This window comes from Lissotriton helveticus, chromosome 8, assembly GCF_964261635.1.
Source record: "Lissotriton helveticus chromosome 8, aLisHel1.1, whole genome shotgun sequence".
Taxonomy (NCBI): domain Eukaryota; kingdom Metazoa; phylum Chordata; class Amphibia; order Caudata; family Salamandridae; genus Lissotriton; species Lissotriton helveticus.
Genome location: NC_136069.1, coordinates 1,526,808,207 through 1,526,821,276, shown reverse-complemented (window position 1 = coordinate 1,526,821,276; position 13,070 = coordinate 1,526,808,207). Strand labels below are relative to the sequence as shown.

General features: G+C 41.3%; 1 protein-coding gene across 1 annotated transcript in view; it reads left to right on the top strand.

Moving 5' to 3' along the window:
• Nucleotides 1-10,084, top strand: part of MYO7A (myosin VIIA) — a 319,096-nt gene extending 309,012 nt beyond the window's left edge. The window contains exon 37 of the mRNA XM_078658511.1: nt 9,032-10,084. Coding sequence (XP_078514637.1) covers nt 9,032-9,121 — 90 coding nt within the window. The 3' untranslated portion in view covers nt 9,122-10,084. The remainder of the gene's footprint in view (nt 1-9,031) is intronic.
• Nucleotides 10,085-13,070: the final 2,986 nt, after the last annotated feature.

The window sequence follows — 13,070 nt, the reverse complement described above, 5'->3', positions numbered from 1 at the left end:
TCAGCCTTTAATGTACCAGGTGACTACAGATGAACACTGAGTGGACTGGATGATGATGGCACAATTCCATGAGCCAGGATGTATTTAGTCTACATGTTTGTCTCCTTTTCTCAAGTTGGAGTGCAATGCACTTCTCACATTTGAGCTGGTGTTCTTTACCACCATTGATGAGTGGCCTTTTAACTATGTCCAAAAGTATGTAACACATCAACCTGCCTAATCAAAGGGCCTATTTCCAGTAATGAAAAATGCTTCTTCCTGTATGAATGGGCAAGCAATCCATGACCAAAACAATAGTCCATAGGTTTTCTTTACATAGGTTGGTGACAAACATTTCTCTCACAACCGTTAAAATAAGACAAGAAAGTTTGGGGATTGGACATTGTACTGTACCTCTATTGACATATCCAGAGAGTACAACTGACTGCATAAGGCTACAAAATATTATGTCAATTTGGTTGACATAATTGATCCAAAACCAAGGTAAGACCAGATTTAAAGAGGCATAATGTAGAATACTGTTGCAGCTCTCTTTTTGTCTCCAGCCCACCACCATGTGCGGCCCTACTATTCTCTGTTGCCAGCTTTTTATTCCACACAATCGTGAATATTTCCTTTCCTATTCATATGTTTACTTCTTTAATAGTCCAAATATTCGCTTTCTCAACACTGGATAGAAGTCCCACAGTGCACAATAATATAGTTTCTCCAAGCTTTAACACAAATAGGTACAAAACGAGTTTTGTTTTAAACTATTCTGTTATTTACAATTTCCTTCTTGTCCATCAATACAAAATCGTTAATGACATTTTCATATATATTTTCTTTTAACACATTCATCCATTGTTGATTCAAATTATGGAGGTCAACAGCTAAACTGCATGGTCCAATTTCAAAACGAAATTCTTATTGAAGTCTTCCATTTCTGGATTTGTATTGCAACATGTCCCCAATGCATTTCTTGAAATGGTGAATCTGAGAAGTGCGAGAGTTGTGATATACTGCAGATCCGCTCTTATCAGCAGTGCAGTGATTGCCTTATTTTCCACGGTAGTATGATATAGTGAGATGCGAGTTAAGTAATATATAAATATGCGTGTACACTTATGGAGTGTAATCAAAATTATCGTCTTCAACATGTACACTCCACCCTTTAGTAAGATCTCCTCCCTGCAATAAATCGCCACCATGTTAAAAAAAATATTAAAAGTGTACTGAAGTTGCAGCATCTGCCACTCTAACTCACAACTCCAATGCTACCCATCTGCATGCGGTGACTTGATAGCATTAAGACAGCTAGCTCACACTGAAACATATATATCCAAAAGACCCAAACCTAGGTCTGATCATTTTCTTTCCCATTACTTGCTTTATAATGACACACACTGATGGCTTATTTTAATAACCTTAATTACTTATGTTGAAGGTAAATGCTTTGTTTGTTTGTGATATTTAATAGAACACTCTCATCATGTACGCTTTGGTACAAAATGAGCAGATGATTAGTTCCAAAGCTGGCCTTTTCTAATAACTCTGAAGTTACCTGTCGTTCCTGTCACACCCTAAAATAGAATGTTGTTATGTTATGTGTATTTGTAAAACGCACTATCACCCAAGGGTATCATGGCGCCTCTGGTTATTCATGGAAGTAAAGAGTTCTGAAAAAAGGGGTGTTGCCCTCTTTACCACCATTGGTGAGTGGCCTTTTAACTATGTCCAAAAGTATGTAACACATCAACCTGCCTAATCAAAGGGCCTATTTCCAGTTATGAAAAATGCTCCTTCCTGTATGAATGGGCAAGCAATCCATGACCAAAACATTAGTCCATAGGTTTTCTTTACATAGGTTGGTGACAAACATTTCTCTCACAACCGTTAAAATAAGACAAGAAAGCTTGGGGATTGGACATTGTACTGTACCTCTATTGACATATCCAGAGAGTACAACTAACTGCATAAGGCTACAAAATATTATGTCAATTTGGTTGTATATTGCAGGTATTTTACTGTAAGCAAGTGGTGCAACCTCTGACGTCCATTTGAGGCTCACTTGTATAACAGAAGAGTAAAGAGCGGAACGTTTCGAAGGACTGTCACTCATAAAACAACCCAACTTACAACAACACAGTGGTGTTACTGTCTGAAGTAACTGTAGGCTGCCTCGCTTACACATACAGAAGACAAGCTGTCTACGTGTGTTTACAGTGTGTTTGATTCTTTTTGCCCACCTGTTGTAGGTGAATATGGACCTAGGGCAATTGCCATACAGGCTTTCAGTTGATCTCTGTGTGCATTAAGCCACCAGCAATGCTTGCACTGCCTTGGAAACAACTGCACCAGAGCTAGTACTGGAGTGATTACTGACTACACATTAAACATACAATAGAATTTAAAAAATTCAAACCAAAACCCTACAACCTTAGTACTAATGAATGTGTCTGACCGTTAATAGGCACAAATGAAAGCTCAGAAGCAGATATGTGTGAAGGAGCAGAGTTATGAATACTATGCATCAGTGTAATGTCACCAGAATTGATGCAAACCAGAATGAAATATTGAGTTGTTGTTTACCCTCCAGAGGAAAACGTTGTTGTGCTATAATGTTGGATATAAGTAACTCAGTGCATTACAAGGGGGCATCCCTTGGGTGGTACGTGGGAGTTCTCAGGCCACCCACCATCGTTTTTGATGCAAAGCCGTAACTGCTAACAATGGTACAGAGGGCTTTGTTCCAAAAGGTAACACCTCCTGTGGTGTGGTTCAGTGCAGCACTCAAGCAGTTTGAAATGTTTTTAGGTTAGTCTAAGCATAGTATTTTGTACTTGAAAGGTACTCTTCCAGTAAAAGAAAACGTATACTAGACAGCACGTACACACCTTTGCAGTGTGTTGCAGAGGTATGTGCTTGGTGCTGGGCGGGCTCGCCAGCACCAGGGAATCAAGCAGTAGCTCATTGTAGATATGTGACCGGCTCTCTCTTCTAAGTGCAACACAGCACAGAAACTCAGAAACTTTCCCCTTCCTATTTTAATTGTGTGGCTGGATGTTACCAATAGGGGTTGTTGAGAGCTTCCTGCCACAAATAGAGGCATCCGATAATCATTGTCCTCTGTGAGAAATTGGCTTGTTGGTTGATTGGGGGTGTGAACCCTGGTCAAGCAGCAACCACAATCCTTGTCAGGGTGAGGCACAAGCCAACCCTAAATTAACCTGTGCTCAACCCTCTGGTAGCTTGGCACAGAGCAGTCAGGCTTAACAAAGAGGCAATGTGTAAATTACTTGTGCAACACTTCAAATAATAAAGTGAAAACACCACACAAAAAGGATTCCATGCCAGACTAGAACAATAGAGAAATTTTTAATAAAGAAAACAAGACCAAAATAACAAAAATCCAGTCAGTAGAACTGGCGATATGCAATGTTAAATGTTTTAGTGAAAATAGCTTGAAAAAGCAGGCCCCCGCTGTGGATAGCTGGTCGCCCGGACCGGGAAAAATTCACAACTTCAGAGTGACTGCGATGGAGCATGTGCTGGCTACAGGGACTAACTTATGCTCGCTGAACAGAGTAGCTTAAATCCTAAATTGCCGAGAATTGCATGGGGCCACATAAAGGATGTGTTGCGCAGCTGAAGGGTTGCGTCAGGCCCAACATGCGGTAAGGCTGCGATTCAATGTCCTGCATTGTCTTCTAGGATCCTGTCGACAAGGTCTTGTGATGCGAAGTCTGACATAGAGGATGCATCTCACAGTTAGGGCAATACTTCGGTTCATGAGAAGCTGCGATGCGGAGTTCGGCATTGCTGTCAAGGCTGCTGACGTTGATAGGAGGGCCTGCGCTGAGGATGCATCGGGCAACAGCAGCCAGGATGAGACTGAGGGCTGCAATGCGGGTCTTTGTGACTGGTTGATCCACGCAGCAGCTGAAATGCATCAGTTCTGCTCAGGATTGCACCAAGCAGCACCAGGATGTGTCAGTTCTGCTGGATCCACAGTTTCTGAAAGAGTACCTTAGACCCTCTTCCAAAGGTCCAGGTCTGGGGTGGCACTACTTCGTAGGTTAGACTCACAGATAGTCCAGGTGCTGAGGTCGAGATTGTTGGAGCCTTCTGTCCCCGAGGCTCAAGCCAGGAGGCCTGTCAACTAGCCCTTGGAGTCACTCTGGGATTCTGGGTTTAACAGATGCAGGTCCAGTCCTTCTCACCTAGGCAAGAAGTTAGCAGGCAGCAGATCAGAACAAAAGGGCAGCAGTCCAGTAGAGTGGAAGTCCTTTCAGCAGCACAGCAGTCCTTCTTTCTGGCAGAGTATCCACAGGTCCAGAAGTGCACTGAAGAGATGGCGTCTGATGTTCAATATTTAAACCAGTTCTGCCTTTGAAGTGGGAGAAGCTTCTGCTTCTAGAAATTTCCTTTGAAGTCCCCTGGCATCCTGCCTTTCCCATCCTGGCTCCAGACTTACTAGGACACACCCTTTTCAAGTGTAAGTAAGGCTGTGCCCAGCTCCGCCCTTTCATCCTGCCAGTGATGGCCCATCCAAGCACATCTAAGCTCTCTATTGTGTGTGGCTATCTAGGACGAATACACAAAGCCCAACTGTCAGCTACACTCCATCATGGAACCCAGGGAAAGGCTTCAGGCACCAAATGGCTAAGGCAAGTAAATGCCAACTTTCTAAAAGTGGTATTTTCAACATTGTAATTTAAAATCTGACTTCACCATGAGAGAGGATTTGTCATTACAATTCCAAAGACACCAAACATTATTATTAGTGATTTGTAAAGCGCATGGCTACCTAGATAAGGTTCCCAGTAGTAGCCTCTTCACTAAACCAAGTACAATCAAACCATTACCTGGCAATTATAGTGATGAAAACATCCACGTTTTAAGCTGCATCCAAAAAAGCTATGGGTAATTAGCAGGCTCTCAGTGAGTGTAGTAGATCATTCCACAGCTTAGGACCTAGATAAGCAAACGCCCTGCCAATCTGGCAGGACATCCTAATCCTTAGAACCATTGCGAGGGCCTGATGGATAGAACAGAGGGCACTTTTTGGAACGTATCCAGACATCAACGGTCTCGGATACATTGCCCAGTGTTGGCAGGGCACTTGTGATTGTAGCCTAAGGTCTTAAATTGAACTCACTGCTCAATCGGTAACCAGTGGAAAGGATGTAGCAAACTGGCTGGGGAGGTGAACCTGGGTGGATAAAGAATTAAATGAGCTGCCACATTTTAAACAATGTGAAGAAGTTTGAGCAAGGATTTTGCAACACCCAGTCTGGAAAACACCAGAGCCTGGACTACTGTTCGTTGAACAGACCGGAAGGCATACCAAGATTTAATTTAGCCATTGGTGGATGCCGGAGCATGTGGCAGTCACCTTACTTATCTGGAGACGATGGACAGCTTTTCATCTATCCCTACTCCCAGACTTTTCACCACCTGCACTGGGGAGGGGGGTCCTACCCATAGCAGATGGACAAAGTTGAGGACCCCAAAGTTGGGGGTGATTGCCCACTAGCAAAACCTCTGTCATGTCCCCAATCAGTCTCAGCACATTTATGTTCCTCCAGGCTGAAACTTGGGCATGTATTAAGGGCTTCTGCATTGCAGTTATCCTTATCCTTCGTAGATAAGGATACCACAATTTGAGTGTCATTGGCATACAAAAAAAGTGTGAGCCCATGGGATTCTACAATGTCGGCAAGAGGCCTTACATATAGTTTGAACACAAGTGGGCCAAGGGTAGAATCATGTGGCACCTCCAAGGCTAGAAGGTGTGACTTGGACCTGTATTGATGTGAATTTACCTGAAAGGTGCGATTATACAGGAAAACTCTCAGCCACAACAAGGCTGTGCTCTGCATACCCATTACTTCTAGTCTGCGAACATGGTTCACTGTGTTGAATGCAGCACTGAGATCAAGAACCTGTGTGCCGAACTGCCTGTGTCTAATTGGCCTCCTAGATATTCCATTACACCAAATAGTGAAGACTCAGTGCTATAGCCAGCTCTGAAACCTGATTGCGAAGGATGCAGTATCCCATTTAGCTCAATATAGGCTGTAAGTTGCAGATTGGCATGTGTTTCCTTATCTAGGGCAGGCTAGAGTGAAATGGGCTTATAGTTTGACGATATGAGAGGGTCCATGTTGGGCTTTTTGAATAGAGGTCTGACTAAGGCTCTCTTACATGCAAAAGGAACAATGCCTTCCATCAAGGAGACATTCAGAAGGTGGGTGAGATGTTCCATAGTTGGCATAGCCAACTTACCCATTAGAAAAGGTGACCAAGGATCAAGCGGGGAGCCTGACCAAAGTCGCAGCGAGCAGAGAGATAAATGCTGACACCTCTAGTGTAGTAAAAGTATTCTGGGCACCAAACAAGCATGGAAAGGTTCATCAGAACAGGCTGTGGATGTTTCAGAAAATGTGTTCAGAATATATTCTATTTTTTTTTTAGAAGAAATACACAATTTCGTCGCATTGGGCTTGTGAGAGGGGAGTAGTAAGGCTGTGCTAGCCTGGTCGGACAGACTCTTTACTATCCTAAAAAGAGTTTTAGGGCAATTATTTGCCAATGCAATTTCATCCAAATAGTAATAAGCTCTACTAGCGCACCCGTTTTTCTGACAGTCCTTTAAGACCATCCTATAATTTTGCTTATCCTTATCATTGTAGGTTTTGTGCAGCACTCTTTACAGGCCTTTACAGTTTTTTCAGTTGATGCAGGGCATCATTGAACAATGGGGTGGGAGGGAGGATTCTATGATATTTGCTACATATGGTAGGAGCTACAACATCCAATCACAATTTAATCCTCTCATCTACGCTATAGGAGTCCACTGGCTCAGTTCTGGCCGGTTAGCTACTTGTTCCCATTTGGGAATTACAGCTTATTAAATGAAAAAAGATAACTCCAATGTTATCCTATGGGAGAGGTAGGCCTTGTAGCATTACAAAACGAATATAAGAGTTTGTCACTACCAGGACATGTAAAACTTAAAAGTACATGTCCAACTTTCTAAATAACATGCACCCAGGCCTCTGGGCTGTCCAGGGCCTACTCTAATGGTGATCTATAATTATAAAAAAATGAAGGTTTGGACTTGGCAAAATGTTTATTTTTCCAGGTCAAAAGGGCAGTTTAAACCTGCACACATAGGCTGAAATGGCAAGCCTGAGACATGTATGTGTAAAGGGCTACATAAGTTGATGGCACAACCAGTGCTGCAGGGCCACTAGTTGTATTTAATTAACAGGCCCTCAGCAAAGGTTGTGCCACTTTATTAGGGACACAAGTACATTAAATATGCCAATTGGGTATAAGCCCAGACTACCATATTTTAAGGCGAAAGCACAAGCACTTTAGCCCTGGTTAGCAGAGGTAAAGTGTGCAGAATCTTAAGGCTAGCAAAAACGAAGTCGGGAACCAGAAGTGTAGAAGTTTTAAAATTAGGGGGAAAACTACATCAAGGATGCCAGATCAAACAGTCACTCATTACCAGACAGACAGTAAAGTTGAAGTGATGCACAAAGCAGGAGTCTTAAAGTAAGATGGGGAAATCCCATGATGAAGCATGTCACACTATGTAGGTGTTGGTCCTAACACATGTGAGTGAGAGGACACAGGACACACACATAGACAGATTTTGTTTTGTGTTTGTAAGCTAAGAATTCCACAATAAGTCTGTGCAGATACACACTCTCCTGTTATTGTTAGCTGAATCTGAAGCCAGAAACATACTATAGTTCAGAAGCCAAATGAAAATGGTGGAAGACAATTTTCCAGTTTAGCAATCAAGCTGGGAAAAAGGCATTCTATCTTTACTAGATTTTGAATAAAATTTGAAAAGATTGTGGTTTATTATTGTATTAGGTAACATTATCTTCAGTCATCACAACTTTTGATGACTGCAAGGTATAAGCTCTTCATGACAAATAACATGTAATCAAATGATTGTTCTATAAAGGTCTATACAAGATTGGGGTCCATATTTTTTAAGTCTATGCATTGTCCTTGCATCACAGAAGGGCAACGCAAGGAAAAAGCGAAGGTGTTACTGATATTACAAAGCCACGCAATTACGTGGCTTTGTAAACAAATATAGCGCAAGGCAGGTGCTTGCACTGCATTTTGCTACATTCTACTTGGGAGGTGTTCCATGGGTGGAACATGGGCGTTTCCATTCATCCACCCATGGATTTCAGTGCATTTCCATATTCAAAGACTTGTAAACCCGGGTATGTGCCAAAATGCTACACCTTCCCAAGTGAGGCATAACAAGGAGAAATATGTTTATGTCTCCTCTTTATTTTCTCTTTCCATGTATGCTGCATTCTGCAGCACATGTAGAAAGAGGAAAATGCCTCCAAGGATTGTTTTTGTGTAGGAAGGTGCCCCTTCTTGCAAAAAAGCAATCCTACCTGTAACACAGGCACCCTTGCACTATGTTGCTAGGGTGCCTGCGTTGGCTTTAGGTAGCACACAGTGCACCAGCACAAGGAGAGAGCAGAAATGCTCCACATCTTTGTAAATATGGAGTATTTATGCTCCCCCCCCTTTCATGCAATCCAGTGCAGTAACTTTGTGTGCTGCTCTTCCATGCGTGAAAGTTTAGTGAATGTACCCCTGGACCTCTTTACCCTTTCTTTCTAATTTCATAAAGTTCTTAAATCAATTCTCTTTAGTTAATTCCTATACTTTGCCCAAAGGCACTAAGGTCTATCTTTAAAACTGGCATTTATTGTCAATTTAAGCAAATTATTTATTATCAAACCGCATTGGCTGGTGCAATGCAAATTGTTGAGTTTGGTACTGAATGGGCCAGTGGATGTCATTAATCTTGAGTAGTTTTTTTTTATTTACTGCAGGCTATTTCCCTAGGCATAAGGTTTTCTGCATGTGGATGTGAACTGTATACCATGTAAAATGGACCATATCTGTAATCTGTTCTTGGAAAAACAAAGTTGCAATATTAACCAATTGTAGTTGGGTCACATATCTCACCTAAAACTTATTATTTATATTTCAGGGCTACAAGATGGATGATCTGCTGACCTCCTACATAAGTCAGATGTTGACAACAATGAGTAAACAGAGGAGTGCAAAAAGTAGCAAGTGAACTGATCAGAATAAGAACTATTGGCACTTGGCGGTGGATTTGATACGTCAGTCACGGTCGGTAGGCTATCCGTGCAGCTGGGGAAAGACCTTCTCCCCGCAGGTTTGGAAAATGAGCCGGACTCCATCCAGCAGCTCGTCTGACTCAGACATTGATGAGCCGGCTGTCACTTCTCCCTCCAGCGAAGACGATTACTTGTGACAGTGGCTGTGAACTCTCACGTTGGATCTCAAGGAAATTTTCTTGACAAGCAAAGCAGAGCTTTGCAAGCAGAAACAAGAGGTCTAATCAGAAAAACAACCAGGCCAACTGTTTTGGCCAAGATAGTGTTGAATGTCTGGATCTAACTACCTGGTTTGGTCGTGGCAGGTTGAGGTTCAGATGGTTAAAGAAGAATTGTGACACTGCAAGCATCTCTGGGGTACTACATCTGTGGCTTGTGGAAGGTGCCTCTATGAACTTGAACTAAAAGTTAAGAACAGTTTACAGATGGACACAACTGAACAATGATTCTACAAGCTGCTGAAAGTGCATTTTAAAATACATTATTTGTATTGCAAAAAATAAACATAGGGTCACATTGTGATGAGATCATGAGAGATATACATAACATCCCAGGAAAATATTTTGGATATTTACATAAACGCTAAAATTCTCATCTTATGTGTTTATTTATTTAATTTAAAGGGCTGATTGGAGCCTTATTATGGAGTAAGGATCCTTGAGAGTGACCAGGAAGGAGGAGGACCGCACAAAATTCACTCAAAAGATGTCGTCTTGCTCCTGTTTCTCCTGAATGCTGTGCTTCCTTGGTGTGATAACATTAAAGTGAATATTTCGGATAAAACTTGGCATCAATTGACACACCGGTTCTCTGGCCCTGGTTTTTGTTGTCATCCTCTGTCATCTAATAATGGCAGCTGACACAAATTATTTCTGATTAAATACTATAAGAGTGAAAAATATTAAATGTTTGTGCACGTTTGTCCTGCTATATATACACACATCAAATAAACATAGAACAAATCAGAGCATTGCATTTTGTAATACAATGCATTTAAGATTATCTAAATGCACACTATTAAATATGGGCATTGCCAGAAACTAAAAGAAACATTTTGTACTTTGACTGCTAAGTATCATTGAATTATCTGGGGCTCTGATTTCCTAGGTAGGTTATGAGGTTGACGCAAAAAGGGAAGGGTATACGTTACATCAAGTGAAGTTGTAGCATTTTCAAAGTTGTCCCTCAGGTGTCCCCCCATCTGTCTAAAATATTCTCTCCATGGCCTCCTCCCCCTGATTCCAATATTGTGCTCCAATTCAGCCATTTTGGTTGAGAATATAACACCCTCCCTAAGGCCACTATTTTTGGGGTGGGGAGCAGTGGCCCTACTACAGTGGTCAAAGCCCATTTTATCAGGAGGGCAGACCACTTGATGTGACCCTGATTTTATGGGGACTCCGTACCCCTTGGTGAGTGCAACATAGGAGCACATGTCCCACCCCATCTAAGCATTTTTATTGGTAGCCATTGCTTGACTTGCATACTATTATGCTTTATGTTTAATATGTTTTATATAAGACTGTGTTCTTGAGTGGTACACTGCACTCCAACATTTTCAGTGATTTAATTGACATCACAAGATCCATTTAATTATGGGGGTCTGTAAAGTGGGATATTAGGAGCATATGGAATGTATGGGGTATGCTTTTTTGTAACTATCCATCAACTAGAGGGCATGTCCTATCCATATAATCTTAATGCCTGCATTTAATAATCCAGTTAATGCAGTTAACGTGATAAACCTCATTGAGATAGGATATATAGGATAGCAGACTTGGGTATACCCCAGCCACTAATAATCTCTCTATTTGCTAGTACAGATATTGAATTGGGAACTGAATAAATACCCCTTTTTTAGATAACAACTCCCTAACAAAACTACCATTTCAAAAGCTGTAGCAAGTGGCTCAAAAGTGTATTGTGAACCATTAAATCATACATGTATGGGCCCATGGAACCCCTAAAATGTTACACTCCAAAATATTACCTCAACTGCACACCCTCGGGCTGATGTATCAGAGACGGTGTTGAACCTTTTTTTATGTGGTAATGTGTCCCCGACTTGAGGCACTTCCTTACACATAAATAATTCAGTCAATTAAGAAAAGGGCCTATTGAGTAACTTAGTTCTAGATCAGAAATACATGTAAAAGATTTATTTAAAAATGTGGTGGTACAGAAATGTACAGAAATAATAAATACAAAAGTGAAAAATCATAAATTCCAAATGATCAGCAAAATCAATAGAGAAGCATCAGAAAGTCTTTTCGATCACCCCCAAATTCAAGAGTCCATACACTCTTTTTCAACATAGGAAAACGTTACTGTAAAATCATCATGGAGTAAGTGTTACATTCTCAGCAAATTAGAACACAATTTTATAGAGTGGCAAATTGCCTTAGCACCTAAGTACTATCCCAATACATGAATATTAATTCTGCGCACTCTATGCTGATGCAATCCAAAGATGGCAGAACAAAGTAGTTACATCAACAACAGCATACTATTATGAATTAATAAAGTAAAGTGAACTAGTGGAAAGTCCTAGAGAAAAGATACAATATTGTGACCATGCTGAAAAGTTTTCATGAAGAACAGCAAGGACAATGGAAATAAACAAATATGTATCTACATGTCAGCGTACTGCAGAAATAATGATCACTGAAATGCACTGGGGTAGGACATCCATTTTGAATAAGATGGTGATTAACCCTAAATAGGTTCTTCACCAACCAAGAAATCACCACTAACATAACTTCTTTCACACTTTTTTTTAAAGTCCTCATATTTGACAAAGGCTATGAACAAAATCTTCCTGAAGATCTGCAAAATCTGAGCGCCAAGTACCTTCCAAGATCTATGCTGATGGGAGTGAGGCCTTTTCCACTCACAGTTGATAAAGAATATGGTGGTATCCACCACAAGTCTCATCAACCCATTGAGCTTGTCTTAATCCTTGGACAAAAAAAGAATAAAAAAGCCAAAACAAGAAAAAACAAAACAATGCAATACATGTAAATGGCAGCAATCAAGGGAAACAAAGGGGGCCCACATTTTTTCTTTCTTAGCTGAACGCAATTGGCAGTCTGGTCTCGCTATATGTCTTGCAAAGTTCATCCAACCCAAACATGTAGGGGGAAGGTCAGACACATTTCACACAAATGTCTCTGCACGCAATCATGATTAAGGTAAATAATAGAGATCTGATGTTTTTCCCCCAGTTATTTTTATCCACCCTCACATTTGCAACCCAGGATTTTTTCTAATACATTACCCACTACTTGCCAGAAGATCTGGATGACTGGACAATGCTAAAAAGAGTAGTAAATCGTCTGCATTTTCCAGTTGACATTTCGGACAGCATCTTCTTCTTCTGACTCCCATCTTGGCAAGTTTCTTGGGGGACCAGTAGGCTCTCTAAAGGGTGAACATGTGATTCCTCCTAAGTAGAGCCGAAGTTACTGAGGCCCAAAGTGTAGCAGCAGATACTTGCCATAAGGTTTGGATATCACAGCCCAGCATATCCAGCTTCCAGATTTCTTTGGCTAAAATCCCAATGTTATCCTCTCCTTGAGCTAATACCCAGTACCACTTGGAGACCTCCTTCTTATAATTTTGTGTTTTTAATAAGACTTTCTCTGCCTCTGACTCCGTCCCAAGGTTTGGCTGTGTTCGTGGCCAGCTGACCAACTGGTAATACCTAAATCTGGATGCCTTAAACTCCGTTTTCTGGCTTAGTTTGGACCATGTTAATACCGTGCCTTCCTCCATAAGTTGGCCCCATCTTAAAAAGCCTGAGTTTACCAAAGAGTTAAACTATCCATCATACATGGTGGTGTTCCTGGGGAGTTCCAGATTGGAGCCATAGAACTATAGGAAGGA